Consider the following 17776-nt stretch of genomic DNA (forward strand, 5'->3'; position numbering starts at 1 on the left):
TTGTGGTGTAGCTGATTAAGCTGACACCTGCAACACCATCATCCCATTTGGATGGCGGTTTGAGTCCCAGCTGCCCCACTTCTGATCCAGCCCCCTGCTAATGAGTCTGGGAAGGCAGCGGAACATGGCCTGAGTGCTTGGGCCCCTACCTCCCACATGGGAAAGCCAGATGAAGTTTCTGGCTCCTGGTTTGGCCTGTCCCAGTGCCAGCTGTTAGCCATTTGGGGAGTGAACCATCAGATGAAAGATCTCTTTGTCTCTCCCTCTCTCTCTGTTTTTAAAATAATATCTAAATAACAAGTAAATACAGAAGAATCCATTTTTTAAATGAACCTAATAACTTGTCTTAGAGTCAAAAGGCTGCAGTCAAATAATTCGGGACCCAAACTTTCTCTACTTGTATGGAATTGTGTTGGAATCGGTGGATATATGGATACAGAGGGGATGCAGAGACTCTAATCCTGTTTCATGCTATGTAATTAGAAGGGCCAGTAACCCCTTCCAGCCTATGTTTCATTCTGACCAAATCTGTAGAGGGTCCTGGAAGTCAGCATTAGTTACGTCCCAGAAAAAGGAGATGTCTCATTAAAAAAAAAAAAAAAGTAGCACCAATGTGTGCCATGTCCTCCTGCCCATCTACCCCATCTTACACCTATATCAGATGGTCTGTGAAACCCATTAAAAGACCAATCTTATTATCTAGTATAATGATGTCTTCTTTCTACAGTCTCAACGCAGCAGAAGTCTTATTTTTATCAAGAGATGTTTCCTGTAGGAAGGCAGTCTGTTTTGAGGTTTAAATGACACTGTTGAATTTTTTTCTGGAGTGTATTAGTGGCTTTTTGATTAAGAGTGCTTCAGTTAATTTAAAATATACTAAAACCAGGAGTAGAAAGGAAAGTGTCCACTTAGACACAAGATCAAATCAGCATTTAGAAAGTGAGTGCTCTTAGCTGGCGCCGCGGCTCACTTGGCTAATCCTCCGCTGGTAGCACTGGCACCATGGATTCTAGTCCTGGTCGGGGCACCGGATTCTGTCCCGGTTGCTCTTCTTCCAGTCCAGCTCTCTGCTGTGGCCCAGGAGTGCAGTGGAGGATGGCCCAAGTCCTTGGGCCCTGCACCCGCATAGGAGACCAAGCTCCTGGCTTCGGCAGCGCGCTGGCAGTAGCGGCCATCTGAACTAGCAGAAAGAAGACCTTTCTCTCTGTTGCTCTCTCTCACTGTCTAACTCTGCCTGTCAAAAAAAAAAAAAAAAAAAAGGTGAGTGCTCTCTTAACTGTCCCCATAGGGTTAGGTGGGATACAATGATAGGCACCTGTTTTTTATTATTTGTTTGAGGGTCCTTTTTGAACACATTGCTGAAAATGTGTTATAGCCATCAGAATTTCTTAGTATTATATGGAAGAGGATTATTTGCAGCACCGGGGAACGTGGCACAGGATATCAGTGATAGCCATTTCCAGCTGTTGATATGGTAAGACTGTCATTTTGCTGTGGCTAAAGCTTGCATTTCACAGAACAAAATGAGGTGTTTTTTTTTTTTTTTTTCACCATTTGGCGAAATTCTTCTTGGGGCTTCACTCAGAGGGAGCTGGCAATTGCTATTTAGCCAGTTTGCTTCTCTTCTTCATCCAGTACGGTTCCCTGTCTACGGCAGGTGCTCACTGCATACTGGCTGGCTGGATTGGCTTTGGAAAACACTGACACCTTCAGGTATGACAGGAGCTGTCCCAGGAGGCAGCTGTGCAGACGGAGCTGAAGTTTCTCTCCTGTGCTTAGTTGCCAGGCCCTCAGCACAGAATCAGTGATGAAGGCTACATTGAGCCGATGTGTGAAGATCGGTGTGTCTGTCTGGGTTCAGTTCTAGATAGCTGGGGTCTGTGACAGAGACCTGACTGATAAAGACCTTTCAGATGTTTTGCCCTTGAGGGGACTGTGGTTCCTTGGCCGACCTCAGATGGGTTGCTTTGCCTAACAAGGCCGGTTGAGGGTTGCCTTGTGTGGTGGCAGCTTTCATTTAGTTGGCTGCAACACCAAAGCAGAGAGGGGTGCCCTGAGCCGGGCAGTCACAGCTGCTGAGCAGAAAGAATTCTGTGGTTGGCACAGGGAGTGTGCAGGGTAATCAGTCCTGCCAGGCAGGGGCTGTTTACTCTGCAACCCTATGGCTGATGGACTCTGGGCGTGGTGGCTGTGCTTGCTAAGTACCTGTTTGTAGGACAGGGAGACAGCCAGGGCAGAGCTAAAACAGCAGTAATATGAAACCAGTCCTGTTGGTTTCCTTTCTCCCCAGCTGCCAGCTAAAATCTGCATTCCAGATGAAACCTGCGGGGAAGCAGGGGCAGGGGGTGGAGGTGGGGGGTGAGGGGTTTGAACACCAAGGGCAGTAAATTAACTGCTTTGGAGAGTTCTAGGCATTTGGGGATGGCCTCTTTCTTTCCTTGATCTGGTTTGGGCTTTGTGAATGTCTGTGGATCTGGGTGCACTCCTGGGTTCTGGGCCTGGACGTCCAAGGCCCCTGATTGCCATCCCCGTGGAAAGGAAGGCCCTGTAAGAAGCGTTTTGGGCATTTTCTGCTGATTCACTTCTGAACCCCTTGGGCAGCTCCCGGGAGGTGGTGGTTACCGCCTGTTGTCCGGGGCCAGCTTGCCGGCTCAGCACTTTCAGGAACCTCCACTTGCTCACCAATGAGGAAGTTGAATGCAACCAGGAGAACCGCAGGCGCTGGGGCGGAGCTCCCCGTGAAGTCCCGGGCTGGGATTACAGGGCAGGCTGACTTTCCCTCCGACAAAAAGCCTTTTGTCGACGGGGATAAATACGGAAGTCCCAGCCCCGCAGCCTCGCGGGTCCGTGAGTAGTAAGGTGCGCAGCCCGGGCTGGGCTGCTCCTGGGCGGAGAGCACCACAGACGTTTTACAGTTGCCCTGGGCGGGCCGTCACCACGCACGCCGGAAGGAGGGCTCAGTGACTCCTGAGAGGCGAAGTGTGTTTGCCGGGCAGCCCAGAGCCCGGCTGCCTCCCAGGTCCTATCGCTCTCTGTCCTGGAAGTGAAGAGCAGATGGAGTGGATACACTGAGAGAGCAGGGGAAGGTAACACGAGTCAGAACTTCCACCAAGGGCGCTGCTGGGACATGGAGGACGATGGTAGCTCTCTGAATGAAAGTGATGTCTCAGGACCGGAGAAACCCGAAGCTGGACTTGAAATGGCTCAGTCGATCCTGAGTAAGTTTTCCATGAAGTCCCTGTTTGGGTTTACCAGTAAGTTGGAATCTGTGAAGCCTGAAGAGGAAGAGGCTGTGTTGAAAGCATTCCGCAACTTAGAGGGAGATCCCACACCTCCGCGGGATGAGCCCAGCAATGGCTCGGAGCGGCAGGAGGCCGAGGCACCGGTCCCACCTGGCCTTGAAAATGGTGAGAAGACTGCCCGCGTGGAGATGCAATCCAGAGGAAGTCAGGAAAAAGCAGAAGCAGGGACTTCTCTTCCTGGCCAAGAGCTGCCTCCACTGGATACCTCGAGTGCGAGCAAAGATGAGGCCATTTGGGTCCGCGGGACCCTCGTGCACACCACCAGTGATTCAGACTCTGATGATGGTGGCCAGGAGCCAGAAGAGGGAAGCAGTGCCAAGGGCCCAGAGTCTCCAGGTGTCCTTTTATCTGAGCCCTCCCAGGAGCCCAAAGAACCAGGAGATCCTAGGGAAAACACTGCCGCTGGGGACATGGATGACGCGGAGCTCCGGACAGAGGGTCCTCCAAGGACTCCACCTGAGATAAGTGGGGAACCGGAACCTGGCAATGGTGGCCTTCAGACAGAGCACAGCCCTGGCCTGGGCCGGGCTGGAGAAGAAGGGTCCCGGGTCCCACCTGCAGGAACAGGCCAGAATTTGAGTACTGATGTCACCAAGAGTGCTGCTTCTAAAAAGGAAGCCCCCGGAGAGAAGCCATTCCAGCTTCCAGCTTTTTTTAGTGGGCTTCGTGTACTGAAGAAGGGGGCAATGGCTGAGGGAGGGGAGACCATCACTGAAATTAAACCAAAGGATGGGGACCTGGCTCTGCTCAAATTGACCCAGCCTGTTCAGAAGTCCCTAGTGCAGGCAGGGCCCCAGACAGTGAGGAGTGGGGAGAAAGCATCTGATCCCAAGGCCACTCCCACTCTCCTGGAGCAGCTCTCTCAGCTGCTCAACATTGACATGCCCAAAACCGAGGGGAAAGCCGCAGACCCCGGCTCACCCAAGGAAGAAGAGATGGGCGGTAGTGCTGATCAGGAGAGCCACGAGGACCCCGGAGAAGCCCAGACACAGGGTGGTGAGATCAAGCCCAAGCCACCGGAGACTGCCCTGGAGGCCTTTAAAGCCTTATTCATCCGGCCCCCCAAAAAGGGGACCACAGCGGACACCTCTGAGCTGGAGGCTCTCAAGCGCAAGATGAGACATGAGAAGGAGTCGCTGAGAGCTGTGTTTGAACGGTCCAAAGCCAGGCCAGCGGATGGCCCCTCTGACTCCAAAAGTGTATGTAGAATTGGGTTTTGCATTTCGTCGTTAACATGTGGTGCTCTCGATCTGTTTTTAGGCTTCCTGTAGATATGAATGTCGGTTGTCTCTTGTTAGTGGCTCCCTTGTAGGTAAAAAGATGATAATAACAGAATGAATCATCCAGGAAAGGAGAATAGAGTCGGACAGAAATACTTCTCTTTCCTCCTCATATTTTTCTGGAATATTGTAAGAAATTTATATGTAAAGATGTGTAGGTAGGAAGAAGGCTTGTCATTCCGAGTTTAAACGTTTACAGAAAATGCCTTATAAAAACTAGCCAGCATGGGAGGTGAGGCAATATGGATATGTAACCCAGGTTTACAGGAATTTCCTCACCACTTAATTATACCTTTGTGAAAACTATATTTTTCCTTTGAAAGTCTGCCATTTGGCAAGCTGTGTTCTTGTGATTTGAGTTCAGTGTTCCACGTTCGTTGTGAGACTTCTTGACTGAACTCTAGATTTAGAATGAGACCTGGGTTTTAATTCTGTATCATTTCCTGGCTGGATGGCCTTGATAATCTTTGAGCATCAATCTTCTCATGTGTAAAATCAGGAAAATAACCCTTATGTTATGTGGTTGTTGTGAGGATTATTTTAAGTTAGTGCAGAAGAGACATTTAGATCATGGAAATTGCTGCTACTCAAAGAAAAATAACTTTTAGAATACTAAGTGTCTGTCTAGTAGATCCTAAAGTTTCATAAGAACAATAACTATAATTTCTTGCTTAATATCTGTTCCTTATACGATTGTCACTCCCTCTCATGCAATTGGTGTATTCAGTTGAAATGTTAAAAGTTATCTTGGATTGTAGTTAAACACTAAGCATACTTGTGAAAATCAATTCCTATAAAGCTTGACTATGAAGGCAACCTCATTCATTTTTTTAATAGGAAAGAAAAGAATTGGAAATAGTAGTGTTGAATACCTAGAGAAGTATTTCGTGTTACTCTAAATGTTCATGGAATAAGCAAACCTAGTCCTTATTACTATAAATAACCCTGGAGTGGTTGAGGATACATTTACAATCACTCTAAGATGTACCTGAATGTGATAGGTTTGCGTCTTTGTCTTCAGCTTAAGATATATTTGTGCTTTTAAAAAGAGTTACCTAATGAAAAAAAATTACCAAGGGCTATGTAATACTTAGCCTTGAGTTTTTAGTTTGTTGTTTCTTAACTTTCACCCCAAACAACTGATCGCTTCACATTTCTGGAAGAGACTCAGACAAGTAGTGGGATGATGAGACTGTAATTGAGATTGCAGTGAATGAGAGCGGTGTGGAACTGATAATTAAAATTAGTTTTAGAATTAGAGCTACAGTGTTTGTTTCCGAGAATTAATTGGCTCTGGCCACATTTCATTTAACATATTCTTTGTCCACTTTTTCAACAGTCTGACCAGAGCCCCACAGAGCAGGATGATAGGACTCCTGGCAGACTCCAAGCTGTCTGGCCACCCCCGAAGACAAAAGATGCAGAAGAAAAAGTGGGATTGAAGTACACTGAAGCAGGTAATGTGAAAAGAAGCCAGGTACCCAGGAATGAATCTCTTCCTGCAACAGCTTTCAGTTCTGGTTTAGCAAACTCTCAGAATTTGGGGTTTTGTTTCATTACACGATATAATGCTGAAAGCTTCTCTTTCTGGTTTTGCTGTTAAAGTGAACCTTTGCACATTTATTGTTAACGAATCTCCTAGAGGTGAAAGAGGACTGTAGTGGAATGAGTGGAAAGGGGCACGTGTGTAACACAGGAGCAGCTTTGGGGAAGTAATGGAGAAGGTAGGTCACAAATTCCTCAGGAAGCAGGTGGTTGGCGCTCATGTAAGGTTTGTGTGAGCTGGCCTTGCTGCTGGAGGAGGCTGAGCATGATTCTCCAGAGCTGAAATCTGATTTGTTGTTTGTCTCTGAGTAATGTTCCTGAGATAAAGAAACCTTGTGCAGTGCGAACGTACAGATACCATATCAGTTACTCGCTGGCTGTTGTTAGACAAAGCTTTATTTAATGCATGGCCAATTTTAAAGCAATCTAACTCTCTGGAAGAGGTCCCAGGAACTTTACTTGAATCTATTTAAATCGAGTAGGAATCTGGATATTTTTTACTTTTAAAGTGATAGGTTCACACACAATTTTTTTAAAAATGACCAAAGAATTAGAGGATGGGTGTATCTTAAGTAGGTGCATGCACAAATGTGTCTATATCCCTGATGAACCCTCTTTACCTTCTCCTGATATTTGGAAATTACCTACACATGTCTTATTTTTTTTGTTGATTGTCATTGTGTGGGTGGTTTTTTTTGTGTGTGTATTCAGGTCAGCTTATGTGGTTGTAGAAAAATGCTTATTTTCATTCCTACTCATTAATAACAAATAGACCAACGTTAGGGTGATTCAGTATGTTCTTGTGGAATATCAGATTACTTCTTGAATCTTGGGATTGTTTCTAGTCTGCATTTGCACAATTGGAAACTTGCGACTTTACCCAGACATTAAGAACTACAGAGAATTTTTTTTCTGTGGTATTTGACTCACAGATTGAACACTATCATATCCTTAGGGAAAATATACATGTGTAGCTGTTTCGGGCTTCTTGCCCATTTTTTAATTCCCCAAAATTAGAGTGTTTGTGATCCACCTGCCAAGCTATTTTCTCAGAATGTGACAGAGTGTGAATGATTGAAAGTCCTGAAGTGTGCTTAATAATGAACCCTGTGCGTTCTTACTCCAGTTTGTAGTAGTTTTAGTCTTGTCCCTACCAGAGACAAGATTGTTGGTGCTCTTCCTGTAATTACAGGGTGTTTGCCATGTAAACAATTAAATAAATAATTGTAATTGGCTTTTTATCCCGTGGTGAGTAATATTTGGAAGCTTTGTACCCCTACAGATAGCCCTTAGTCTTTGTTTACTCTCCGCTTCCACTTCCAGAGGTTTAGAGCTACATTGCAGTTCACCTTTGTAGTGGTTTTCTCAGTTTTAGTATAGTGAAATGTGTACTCAGAGCTACTGAAGATCTTAAATGAAGTGGGGGAAAGAGGAAAGCAAGAAGAGGTTGCTAATGATAGTTCTGTTGGGTGCACTGGGCGACAGGGAGGGCAGGTGTCTGGAGAGGGTGACTGGCTCCCCAGCCTGCTCCCTGGGTGGCGGGCAGTACCGTGACATAGTTCCTGTGCTCCTGGTCAGGGCTCAGCTTCTTGGAAACCTTCTGGATGCCCTGCTCATCTGGAGGTGTGTTCCAAAGAAGAGTGAAGTCTTCCATGTCTGCAGGAAACTTATTTTCTGCCCCATTACTGGATATCAGTATATAGCTGCCTTATCATTTATTGCTGATTTTGAGGAAGTTAACATGTTCTCTGCACAACTGGTCTCTTAGAAGCATTTGGTTTATAGTGGAACACATTTTGTGAACCTACCATTGGTTTCCCTGCCCTCAGAGAAACACTTAGAAAATTTGCCATCTATGGGGAACACGCAGATGGAAGGAGATTAGACCAGGAATAGTTCAGGGTGTCAGTCTCCTGTTTTTGTATCCTCAGTGTTCCTTATTTTTTCCTCTCTTATGCTATTTATCAAAGTAGTGAAATGGGAGGTTAAGACTCTTAAGGTTCTTGTTTCTTAAGTGCTGTTAGAATTCTGTGCTTTTCATCCAAACCCAGTCCTCAGCAGGGCTGAGAAAGGGGTGATGTTTGTTGTCATCTCGAGCCCCGCCCACTGTCCTTGGCTGCACTCAGCCACTTTGGACTTGCTACTGCTTTCTGTGTTTTTAATGTTCAGAATGTATTTTATTTAATTTGTCATTTTTTGGAGGAAAATGATTCTTATTTAAACTATTCTTTCTTGTTGCTTATCTGTGATTTCCCTTTATTTAGAAATTATCATTGAGTACTCTTTTTATGAAGTCTTAAGAAAACACCTAATAGTGCAGATTAACATGTATTCTGCATTAAAAAGGAAGAGGGTCAATACTGCAGACACTGTCCCTTGAAACTGGAGTTCGCCTCTGGAGTTCTCCTAGTAGTTCAGGGCTATTGAAGTGGCAGTGACCAAGGTTACTCTCCCTGCTACTCCCAAGCCCATCTGCATCTACTAGAACTGAAAGTACCTCCGTGGCAGCTAAATTCTTCTGCCAGTGCCTCCAAGACCATTCTGCTGATACCATGCCTACCATTGAGGCGTTCTCACTTGACTGAGCTCTTGGAACTTTGCTGATGTGCCTGTTGAAACCCACCAGCGTTCTCCAGAGAAGAGACTGCTGTAGGTGCTGGAGTTGAAGGGGAATGGAATTCCCAGTGTTAATTCACTGCCGTGCCTGGGTTGCTCTGCTCAAATGAAGCAGAATTGTTTTCCCCAGCTCCTGTGCTGTGCTTTCCTGCATTATAGTCATCATTGTGATTCTACCTTGTGTTTGGAATGCCTTAGAGAAAGTTGGAAGGAAAGGAGAGTTTTATCCTCTTTTTCCTTGAAATGGGATTGGAATGACAAACTCCATGCTTCTGTAAGAATTGTCTTTCCTCTTCTGAATGCCAGACCTTGTTATTGAAACAAGCTTATAGCAAGGTCTTGTTTTTTTTCTGGAGTACTTTGAGTACTTTTTCTTTTTCTTTTTCTTTTCTTTCTTTCTTTCTTTTTTTTTTTTTTTTTTTTTTTTTTAAGTGGGCTCTTCTGATCCTTAAATGGTTAATAAACTCCTGGTGACTTCCTATTACCTTTTCTGTGCTGTATACCAGACAGATCTGGATCCAGTAAACTTGAGTAGCGAGTGAGTGAAGCTTGGAGCTAATGTAAAACCCAACCTTGAACAAAATGGACGTGTGTTTTGTGATATTAAACAAGGTCGACTAAGAAGAAAATGTCCATCTTTAAATTTGGTGTAGCAAAAGCTACATTTGTCTTGCATGATAACCAGTGGTTTTCTGGCATTCTAAGTACCCAACCCTATATATGGTGGGTGTTATTCAAAGGAACTTCAAAAGGTTCATGGAAAATGGAGTTAAATAAGTTTATTTTGGTACAACAAAAATCCACAAACTTTTTGAAGACCCTTGTTTGTATTCATGGATTTCAAAAAGTTTTTTGCATCAAGATAAACTTACCTTTTAATTTGGTTTTGGTTTTTTTCATGAGCTTTTTTTTTTTATAAGATTTATTTATTTGAAAGTATGAGTTACATACAGAGAGAAGGAGAGGCAGAGAGAGAGAGAGGTCTTCCATCTGCTGGTTCACTCCCCTATTGGCTGTAATGGCTGGAGTTGTGCTGATCTGAAGCCAGGAGCCAGAAGCTTCCTCAGGGTCTCCTACATGGGTGCAGTGGCCCAAGGACTTGGGCCATATCTTCTACTGCTTTCCCAGGCCATAGCAGAGAGCTGGATCAGAATTGGAGCAGCCAGGACTCAAACTGGCACCTGTATGGGATGCTGACACTGCAGGTGGTGGCTTTACCAACTATGCCACCCCGCCGGCCCCCCATGAGCTTTTAAAAGTAAGTGTTAGTGATTTGCTCCAAAATCCTTTTAAAAGAATTAATTTGAAAATATAAGGATATTCTAAGTAATTGAAACATAGCGTAGGGCTAATCTTCTGTTTATTCCAAACTTGAATGAGACGTGTTTCTAACCCACGTTGGATCACCTTTTTCCTTTTACTTTGTTTAATCTTAAGACTCCTTAACTTCATTTTCTCTTGGGTAATTGTTTCTGTGTCAACTAGAATCCTGTCACAAGTCAAGTAACACTCAAACTGAATGATTGAGGGGGATTTTTTCCAGGCCATTCACAAAGGTGTGAGCAGAGTTTAGGAAAAGCCGTGAGATGGAGCAGGATGATGAAAAGCTTTTCCTGTCCCTAGACCTGAATGATCATGAGTAGGAGTAGGCTTTGGGGAGCTAAGAACCTCAGAGGAATCTAAGCAGTATGGAGAGCTGCTTCCAGACAGGAACAGTGTCCATTAGTAAAGAGACAGAACCAGTCCATGGTTACATGCTGGGTGTGATGTGGAGGAAACAGCCTGACCCCATTCCATTTCTACTCCATGGTCTCCAGCTACATCCCTACTGGCCACACCCAGAGAGAAGTCCGAGGACTGGGAACCTCTTGATGCCATCCTTTGGGGAAGCTGACAGAGCCTAGAGTGGGGCGCAGAAGTGAGAGAGTAGATGTAGAGGGGCAGATAGGTCATCCTCAGTACAGTTCCACTGCCAAGCAGCCAGCCCCAGTGGAGAGAAGCTTCTAAAGCCTGCCTGGAGAAGAGCACTTGCCTGGTTCTGCCACTCAACATCGGGCATGGACCTCTTAATGCAAGGGCATGACCACGCTCCTGTCTGATCATCCCATGGGTTATAGTTTCTGCTCTAAAGAGTTCATAGAAAATAGAATGGCAAGACTTCAGAGCCTCACTCTGAGGATATCCTTAACATTTTGAGACTTCTTCCAAAATCTGGAGATGACAGAAAGATACAGGAAAAAAAAAAGTATTGCAGTGAGTTTAGCATGATTTCAGAGCCTTCTGGATGTCACAGCTGTCTCTGCAGGTCCCAGACTCCAGGGAAGAACCCCTGTTGCAAACACTGAGACCAAAGCCAAGCTTCCTTTCCCATTCAGCTCCTGTTTTGTCCAATGGAGGACTGCCTGAAATGTCTCATTTTTGTCCCCACAAAATTTAAGGGAAGATGTTGTCATGGTGTGCCTCAAAATCCTGGAAGGAAATGAGGTTAATGTTTTTGGAATTAAAATGGGACCATGTGGGGAACTGTCAGTGAGTCAGTTACACCACAGAACAAATGTAGGAGAAAAAAAATCCAATGAAGGAACGCACTCATGTTTTCTGAAATGAGCTGTGCACATTTAGTTTCTCTGCCAGTGTGTGTCTGGAAAAGTTTGTCTCAGCATTTGCAGGGGCTGGCCTGTGTACACACTGCCCTTGCCTTTGCAGAAGAGAGAACTTAGCAGGAGCTTTGTGGTTACTGAGTGAACAAGCTGTCTGTACACATGGCATCTGCTGAACTTCAGAGCAGCTCAGCAACATCCTATTCAGAGTGTTTTGGATGAGAGAGAAATAGCCCACCCCGCAACTTAGTAAAGATGCACTTTGCGGTTCATTTCTAATTTGGGTTTGCCTCGTTATAAAGTGATAGAGCTGTTCGTCACCCTTCCTGGTGAGTCAGACATGCTTGCTTTACCAGCCAGAAAGAGAGCTATAAATATCTTGGAATATTTTATTGGTCTTCTGTAACTTGAATTTTAATTTCCCCACTCATAGCAAACAGGCTACAAGAGTCATGCATGACTTTTCTTTAAAGTCATAGCATGCAAATTGTCCTAAGCATCCCCTTACACACCCTGGGCAACGGGTTTGTCCATCTTTCACAAGACTTTGTGACATGCAACCATCACTTGATTGTGATAGCCCAGAAACTGGAAGCTGTATAGACAAGAGATCAGGATGGCCTTGGATCTGTAAGTGTAGAAAGGGGTACACTGGGACATCGAAAGTGTGACAGACATGCTAAACTGCCACACCCTGCAGAGCTGGAAGCTGTGGAGAGCAGACTGACTCCCCCTAGCCCTCCCAACAAGCAAATGACAGCCAAAGTTTGACCTGAAACAGAGGGTACCCTGAAGTGTAGTCCAGGGACTCAAGAGTCACAGTTGTGTTTAAAGAAATATTAGAAAAGATCTTTGGTTCAGGGAAGTAGAAGCAAGAGATTATAATATAGAACCTCAATGTTTATAATTTAAAAGTACATAGCAGTAGGAGCATCTTGGAGATCATTTAGCACATCCTATTCGTTTTACGGATGCAAGTCAGTAAGGTTTGACTTGTTGAAAGAGACATAATTAATAAAAGGGCTGAAGTTACAGACTGAAGAGTATGGCAGCTCCAAATAGGGGATGCAGCGGAGAGTGATGGATTTTTTTCCCCTGTCAATGCACCAGTGTATAAAGATCCAACATGGAAAACACATGGGGACAGGAGCATTTAACAGTTATGCTGGTTGACAGAAAAAATTATGGGACCTGAAGTGCCAATATAAACCATAAAAGACAGTATATGAGGGCCTCACTGGCTCACGGCAGGTCTGCAGATGGTGACTTGGTTATTTCATACTGCTGTTTGTTTGATTCTTCGTGAAAATCAAAGAAGAGAATTTAAAGATGAATTTTATGCTAGGGAAGCTCACCTAACTTTTAAAGCCAATAAAAATGTTTGTAGTCTGTGGAGTCCTGCTGTGTTCAGGTGAGGCTCATTCAGTTAATACTGATTGAGGCATAGTCTGTGTGGTAATGTGTGATGTATGTGTATTTGATTTTAGGAGGTGAAAGAACGTTTTTACTTTAGCGGTTATTTTGGTAGTTCTGCGGTGCCTAAGAAAAACCATAGCCTGCACATTCAGTCTACGATGTGCCTCTTTTGGGGAGATGGGAAGGAACTTGCTCTGACAAATTGTATGCCGCATTTTCCAGGTGTCAGTAGCCGTTATGGTCAAAATCTATATGCAGGTGATTCCTGCAAATTTTTTTTCTCTCCTGCTACTCTTTATTCCAGCCACCAAGTATCGTTTCTCCAGATCCTCCACCAGGCAGCCGTCCACCATTCTGCCTTTACTTCTTCCATCTCTAGCCCCAACCCTAGGTTTCCATTTGCAATTTAGTGCCTTTCTCCCAGTGTCCCTTTCATGTGCTCCTAGCCATCAGCTCGTTCAGCAGAGGACACTCCTTGGAATCCCCTCTTATAGAAGGTACCTGGGGAATTATAAATAACACTTTTTTATTCTGTAGAAAAACAGTACTTCTGTTTCTGAGAAATTGTAAACCCCAAATTTCTTTCTTTTTTTTTTTTTATTTACAGGCAGGGTGGACAGTGAGAGAGAAAGACAGAGAGAAAGGTCTTCCTTTTGCCGTTGGTTCACCCTCCAATGGCCGCCGTGGCCGGCGCACTGTGGCCGGTGCACCACACTGATCCGATAGCAGGAGCCAGGTGCTTCTCCTGGTCTCCCATGGGGTGCAGGGCCCAAGCACTTGGGCCATTCTCCACTGCACTCCCTGGCCACAGCAGAGAGTTGCCTGGAAGAGGGGCAACCAGGACAGAATCCGGCGCCCCAACCGGGACTAGAACCTGGTGTGCCAGCACCACTAGGTGGAGGATTAGCCTATTGAGCCGCAGAGCCAGCCCCAAATTTCAATATATAAAGTGAACTCTCAAGCCTTCTCCTCAGAGATAAAGGCAGTCACCAGATGGAAAGGGCAAGAACAAGCAGAAAACTATCAAAGAGAAGTAAAAATAGAACCAAGGAACTCCAAGGACATAATTAAGTTTGGCATTATCTTTACTGTTAGTTCCATGGGTTTGCACATCAACCAGACTTGAATTTAAAGCCTGGCTCTGTTTGTGCTATTTGTAACCTGGAGCAAGATATTTAACCATGGTTCTGTGTCCTCATTTATAAAAATGAGTCTTGGAAATTACTGAGCTTCAGGTAGGAGGTAATGCAGGGACTTTCAAATTGGTGGTCAAGTTGGATAGAAGTTAGGGCAACCTGGGACCTGAGTTCTTGCAACTGACTCCTAAAGTAAAGACAGTGTAGTTTCATGAGATTGAGCTTTTAAACCTATGGAGTTTGAAGCCAACTCCAAGTGGCTGGTATCTGAATTTAGCCAAGTCCTAGGAAAACCAGGCAATGTCAGAGAATAAGAATTGATGTTGATATTGGAGAATTGGTTGGTGTCAGAAAAAAAGTATCACATGAGTAAAGTACTATTTTCCTCTCTGTATATTTATTGAGGTCATGATATCATGCAGATGTATTTTGCATGGATGTCACTTGACTGAGGCCAGTATTTTTATTGAATTCCCTCTCATCCTGTAAACATTTTTCATGTTTCGATAGCCTTCATAATAACCCTTTTTAATGGCTACATGCTGATGATAATTTTTATAAATAGCTTTAGAGCAAATGTTTTGGGACATTTCAGTTAGGAAACTGGAAACCTGAGGCAAGTCACCAGCCTACCTAATCATTGCATTAATATATATATTCTTTCAAACTGGAAGGAACTTTGGAGAATATCCCTGCTTGCTTAGGTGAAGAAACGGATGTATGGAAAGGTCATCTCACTTGCTACTTCATGGTACAGCCAGAGCTAGGATCGCAAGGACTTTTTTCTTTCCATTTGTAATGCAACCCACTTGTGTCTCAGCCCAGTTCTAATTCACCTCATCCTTTTCCCCAGATTGTTTCTCTCATCCTGATTAAAGAGGGATCCATCTGACTTTCAGGAAGGAAAAAGGAAGGGAGCAGTCTGACAAGTCCAAAGAAAGATAACCATTATGCATAACTCAGTGTGAATTATAGAGAGCAAAAAATCATCCTTCATACTGATGCCTCAACCCATCTAAAGGGGTACCTGCTAATCACTTTTGTATAGCATTTCAAGCACTTTGGTATGTGTTTGTGTATGCATGCATACAATAACATACCAGGCAAACCGTTTCCACATATATGGGTTCATCCTGTACAAACTGTGGTAGAATTAGCTAATGCTTAGCCTGTATCAGAGGCCTTTACGTGTCAGTACATGAAGAGCATTCTCCTTCTCCTTCATTCTCTTAATGGCTGCATAGTATTCTGTAGAGGAATAACTAACTTAACAAACTATTCCCTTATCAGTGGACTTCTGAGTGCTTCAAATCTTTCATTGTTACAAGCAATGCTGGAATGAAATTCTTATACATCTATTTTAGGCATGACTGAATTTTAGGATAGAATGGAAGCGAATTACTATGTTTAAGTCCTGGCTCACTTTAACCACTGATAGGTACTATCCAATTGGCCTCATAAAATATTGAATCTATTAATATTAAACCAAGACAAGAATAAGAAGAATACACATTACACTTTAGGAACATTCACTTAATACATGCCTATCTAATGGGTTAAAAATGACACACTATTGCTTTTTAATACACTGTTACTTTTAATATAGGCAAAATGGAGCATCTTTTTGTGTGTATATTGCCTATTTAGATTTCTGCTTCTGACTTGTTTGCTGGTGATCTTTGCCTGTTGATTACCTGGGTTGTTGATCTTTTTTCTTACTAATTTGAAGGAGCTTTTTGTATATATGAAGGAATCAATTCCTTTTTTACAATTTCCTTCAGTTTTCAGCCTGTTATGTCTTTTTTTTTTTTTTTTTTTTTTTTTTTTTTTTTTTTGGACAGGCAGAGTGGACAGTGAAAGAGAGAGAGAGAGAGAGACAGAGAGAAAGGTCTTCGTTTTGCCGTTGGTTCACCCTCCAATGGCCACCGTGGCCGGCGCACTGCAGCCGGCGCACCGCGCTGATCCGAAGCCAGGAGCCAGGTGCTTCTCCTGGTCTCCCATGCAGGTGCAGGGCCCAAGCACTTGGGCCATCCTCCACTGCACTCCCGGGCCACAGCAGAGAGCTGGACAGGAAGAGAGGCAACCAGGACAGAATCTGGTGCCCCGACTGGGACTAGAACCCAGTGTGCCAGCGCCGCAGGCGGAGGATTAGCCTGGTGAGCCACGGCGCTGGCCTTGTTTTGTCTTTTACCTCATATCTTTTATTATACAGAAGTTTTATATTTTATGTTAGCAAATATTTTCTGAATTATTTGTTGCGATTTGTGGTCGTAAGGAAGGCTTCCTTAACGTCAAAATTAACAATATGTACATTATATAACTAATACACATATGTTTAGATTCTAATTCTGTTAATTGTTTCTATGTGTGATAAAGACATGCTAAAAGGTGGCTGTGTACCATAATGTTAGGGAGTTGGGCTATGGGATCTGATGTTATAAAATCAATTTTAGGCTTCAGCATAAATAATTCGAGGAAAATTGACTCCTTTTTGGGTCTCAGATTCCTTATTTGTAAAAATAAAAAATGAAGGCCAGAGTGCTGTGGCACAGTGGGCTAAGCTTTTGCCTGCAGTGCCAGCATCCCATATGGGCGCTGGTTCATGTCCTGGCTACTCTTCTTCCAATCTCTGCTATGGCCTGGGAAAGCAGTAGAAGATGGCCCAAGTGCTTGGGCCCCCACACCAGCATGGGAGATATGGAAGAAGCTCTTAGCTCCTGGATTCAAATCAACGCAGCTCTGGCTTGCAGCCATTTAGAGAATGAACTAGTGGATGGAAGACCTCTCACTAGCTCTGCATCTGCTTCTCTGTAACTCTGCCTTTCAAATAAATAAATATATCTTTTTAAAGAATAAATAAGAGAATAAAATAAAGACTATTTTTAGGGTATAAAGAAATAAAGTATATAAAGAGCTTAGGAAGTAGCTGGCTCATTGTGAAACCAAAGTAATGTCAGCTGTTAATTTGGTTTGTCCCAAATTGATAACTACCTGCCCTGGCAGTATTTAATAAAAACTTCATTCCTTCATTCCTGCTTTACAGCAATGGAGTGCCAATTCTCCCATAAATAACTTGCTTTATATGCAGATCCATTTCTGCACCCTTTATTATTTCGTGTTGATATATTTATCTTGACCTTGTGCCGTTGCTACATCTTTGTAATTAGTATAGTGGTAAAGTTATTTACATGTGTAGTCATTCAGATCACCTCAATTTTTTTCTTGTAAATTTTGTTTAGAAACACATGTATTTATATTCTTGCATATGAGCTTTAAAGTCAATTCCTCAAGAACTCTGGGAGAGAGGGGGACAGTGCTGTGACTTAGTGTGCTGGGCCTCCACCTGTGGTGCCAGCATCCCACATGGGTACCAGTTTCTGTCACGGCTGTTCCTTTTCTGATCCAGCTCCCTGCTGTGGCCTGGGAAAGCAGTGGAGGATGGCCCAAGTGCTATTCAGAATTTCTTTTATGCTCTATAGTAAACTTTTAAGATGCTTTCATATAGCTTTTAATACTTTATTCCTGGATATATTAAATGGGACATTGTTTTTTATTTTTTACTCTTTTAAAAATTTATTTATCTGAGAAGCAGAGTTGTAGACAGAGAGGTCTTCCAGCTGCCGGTTCACTCCCCCAAATGGTTGCAATGGCTGGAGGGAGGCTGATCTGAAGCCAGGAGCTTCTTCTGGGTCTCCCATGTAGGTGCAGGGACCCAATCACTTGGGCCATCTTCTACTGCTTTCCCAGGCCATAGCAGAGAGCTGGATAAGCAGCGCCCATATGGGATGCTGGCACTACAGGCAGAGGCTTAGCCTGTGCCACAGCTCCTGTAGCAAAGCTTTTGATATTCTTATGCTTCAATTAATTATTTTACTAGTTCT

General features: G+C 43.9%; 1 protein-coding gene across 8 annotated transcripts in view; it reads left to right on the top strand.

Annotated features, from left to right (window-relative positions):
- FMN1 (formin 1) overlaps window positions 1-17776 on the top strand; it is a 481759-nt gene that overhangs the window by 137808 nt on the left and 326175 nt on the right. For 7 of the 8 annotated variants that reach the window (XM_089309385.1, XM_051822097.3, XM_070053344.2 and 4 more), the window contains one exon: window positions 5922-6039. In XM_089309385.1, coding sequence (XP_089165511.1) covers window positions 5922-6039 — 118 coding nt within the window. Of the gene's footprint in view, window positions 1-2481; window positions 4502-5921; window positions 6040-17776 lie in introns of those variants that run through there. The other variant, XM_002718006.6, reaches the window with a different exon arrangement.

The sequence above is a fragment of the Oryctolagus cuniculus genome, chromosome 12 (genome assembly GCF_051225735.1).
Source record: "Oryctolagus cuniculus isolate XC-2025 breed Fujian yellow rabbit chromosome 12, ASM5122573v1, whole genome shotgun sequence".
Classification (NCBI taxonomy): domain Eukaryota; kingdom Metazoa; phylum Chordata; class Mammalia; order Lagomorpha; family Leporidae; genus Oryctolagus; species Oryctolagus cuniculus.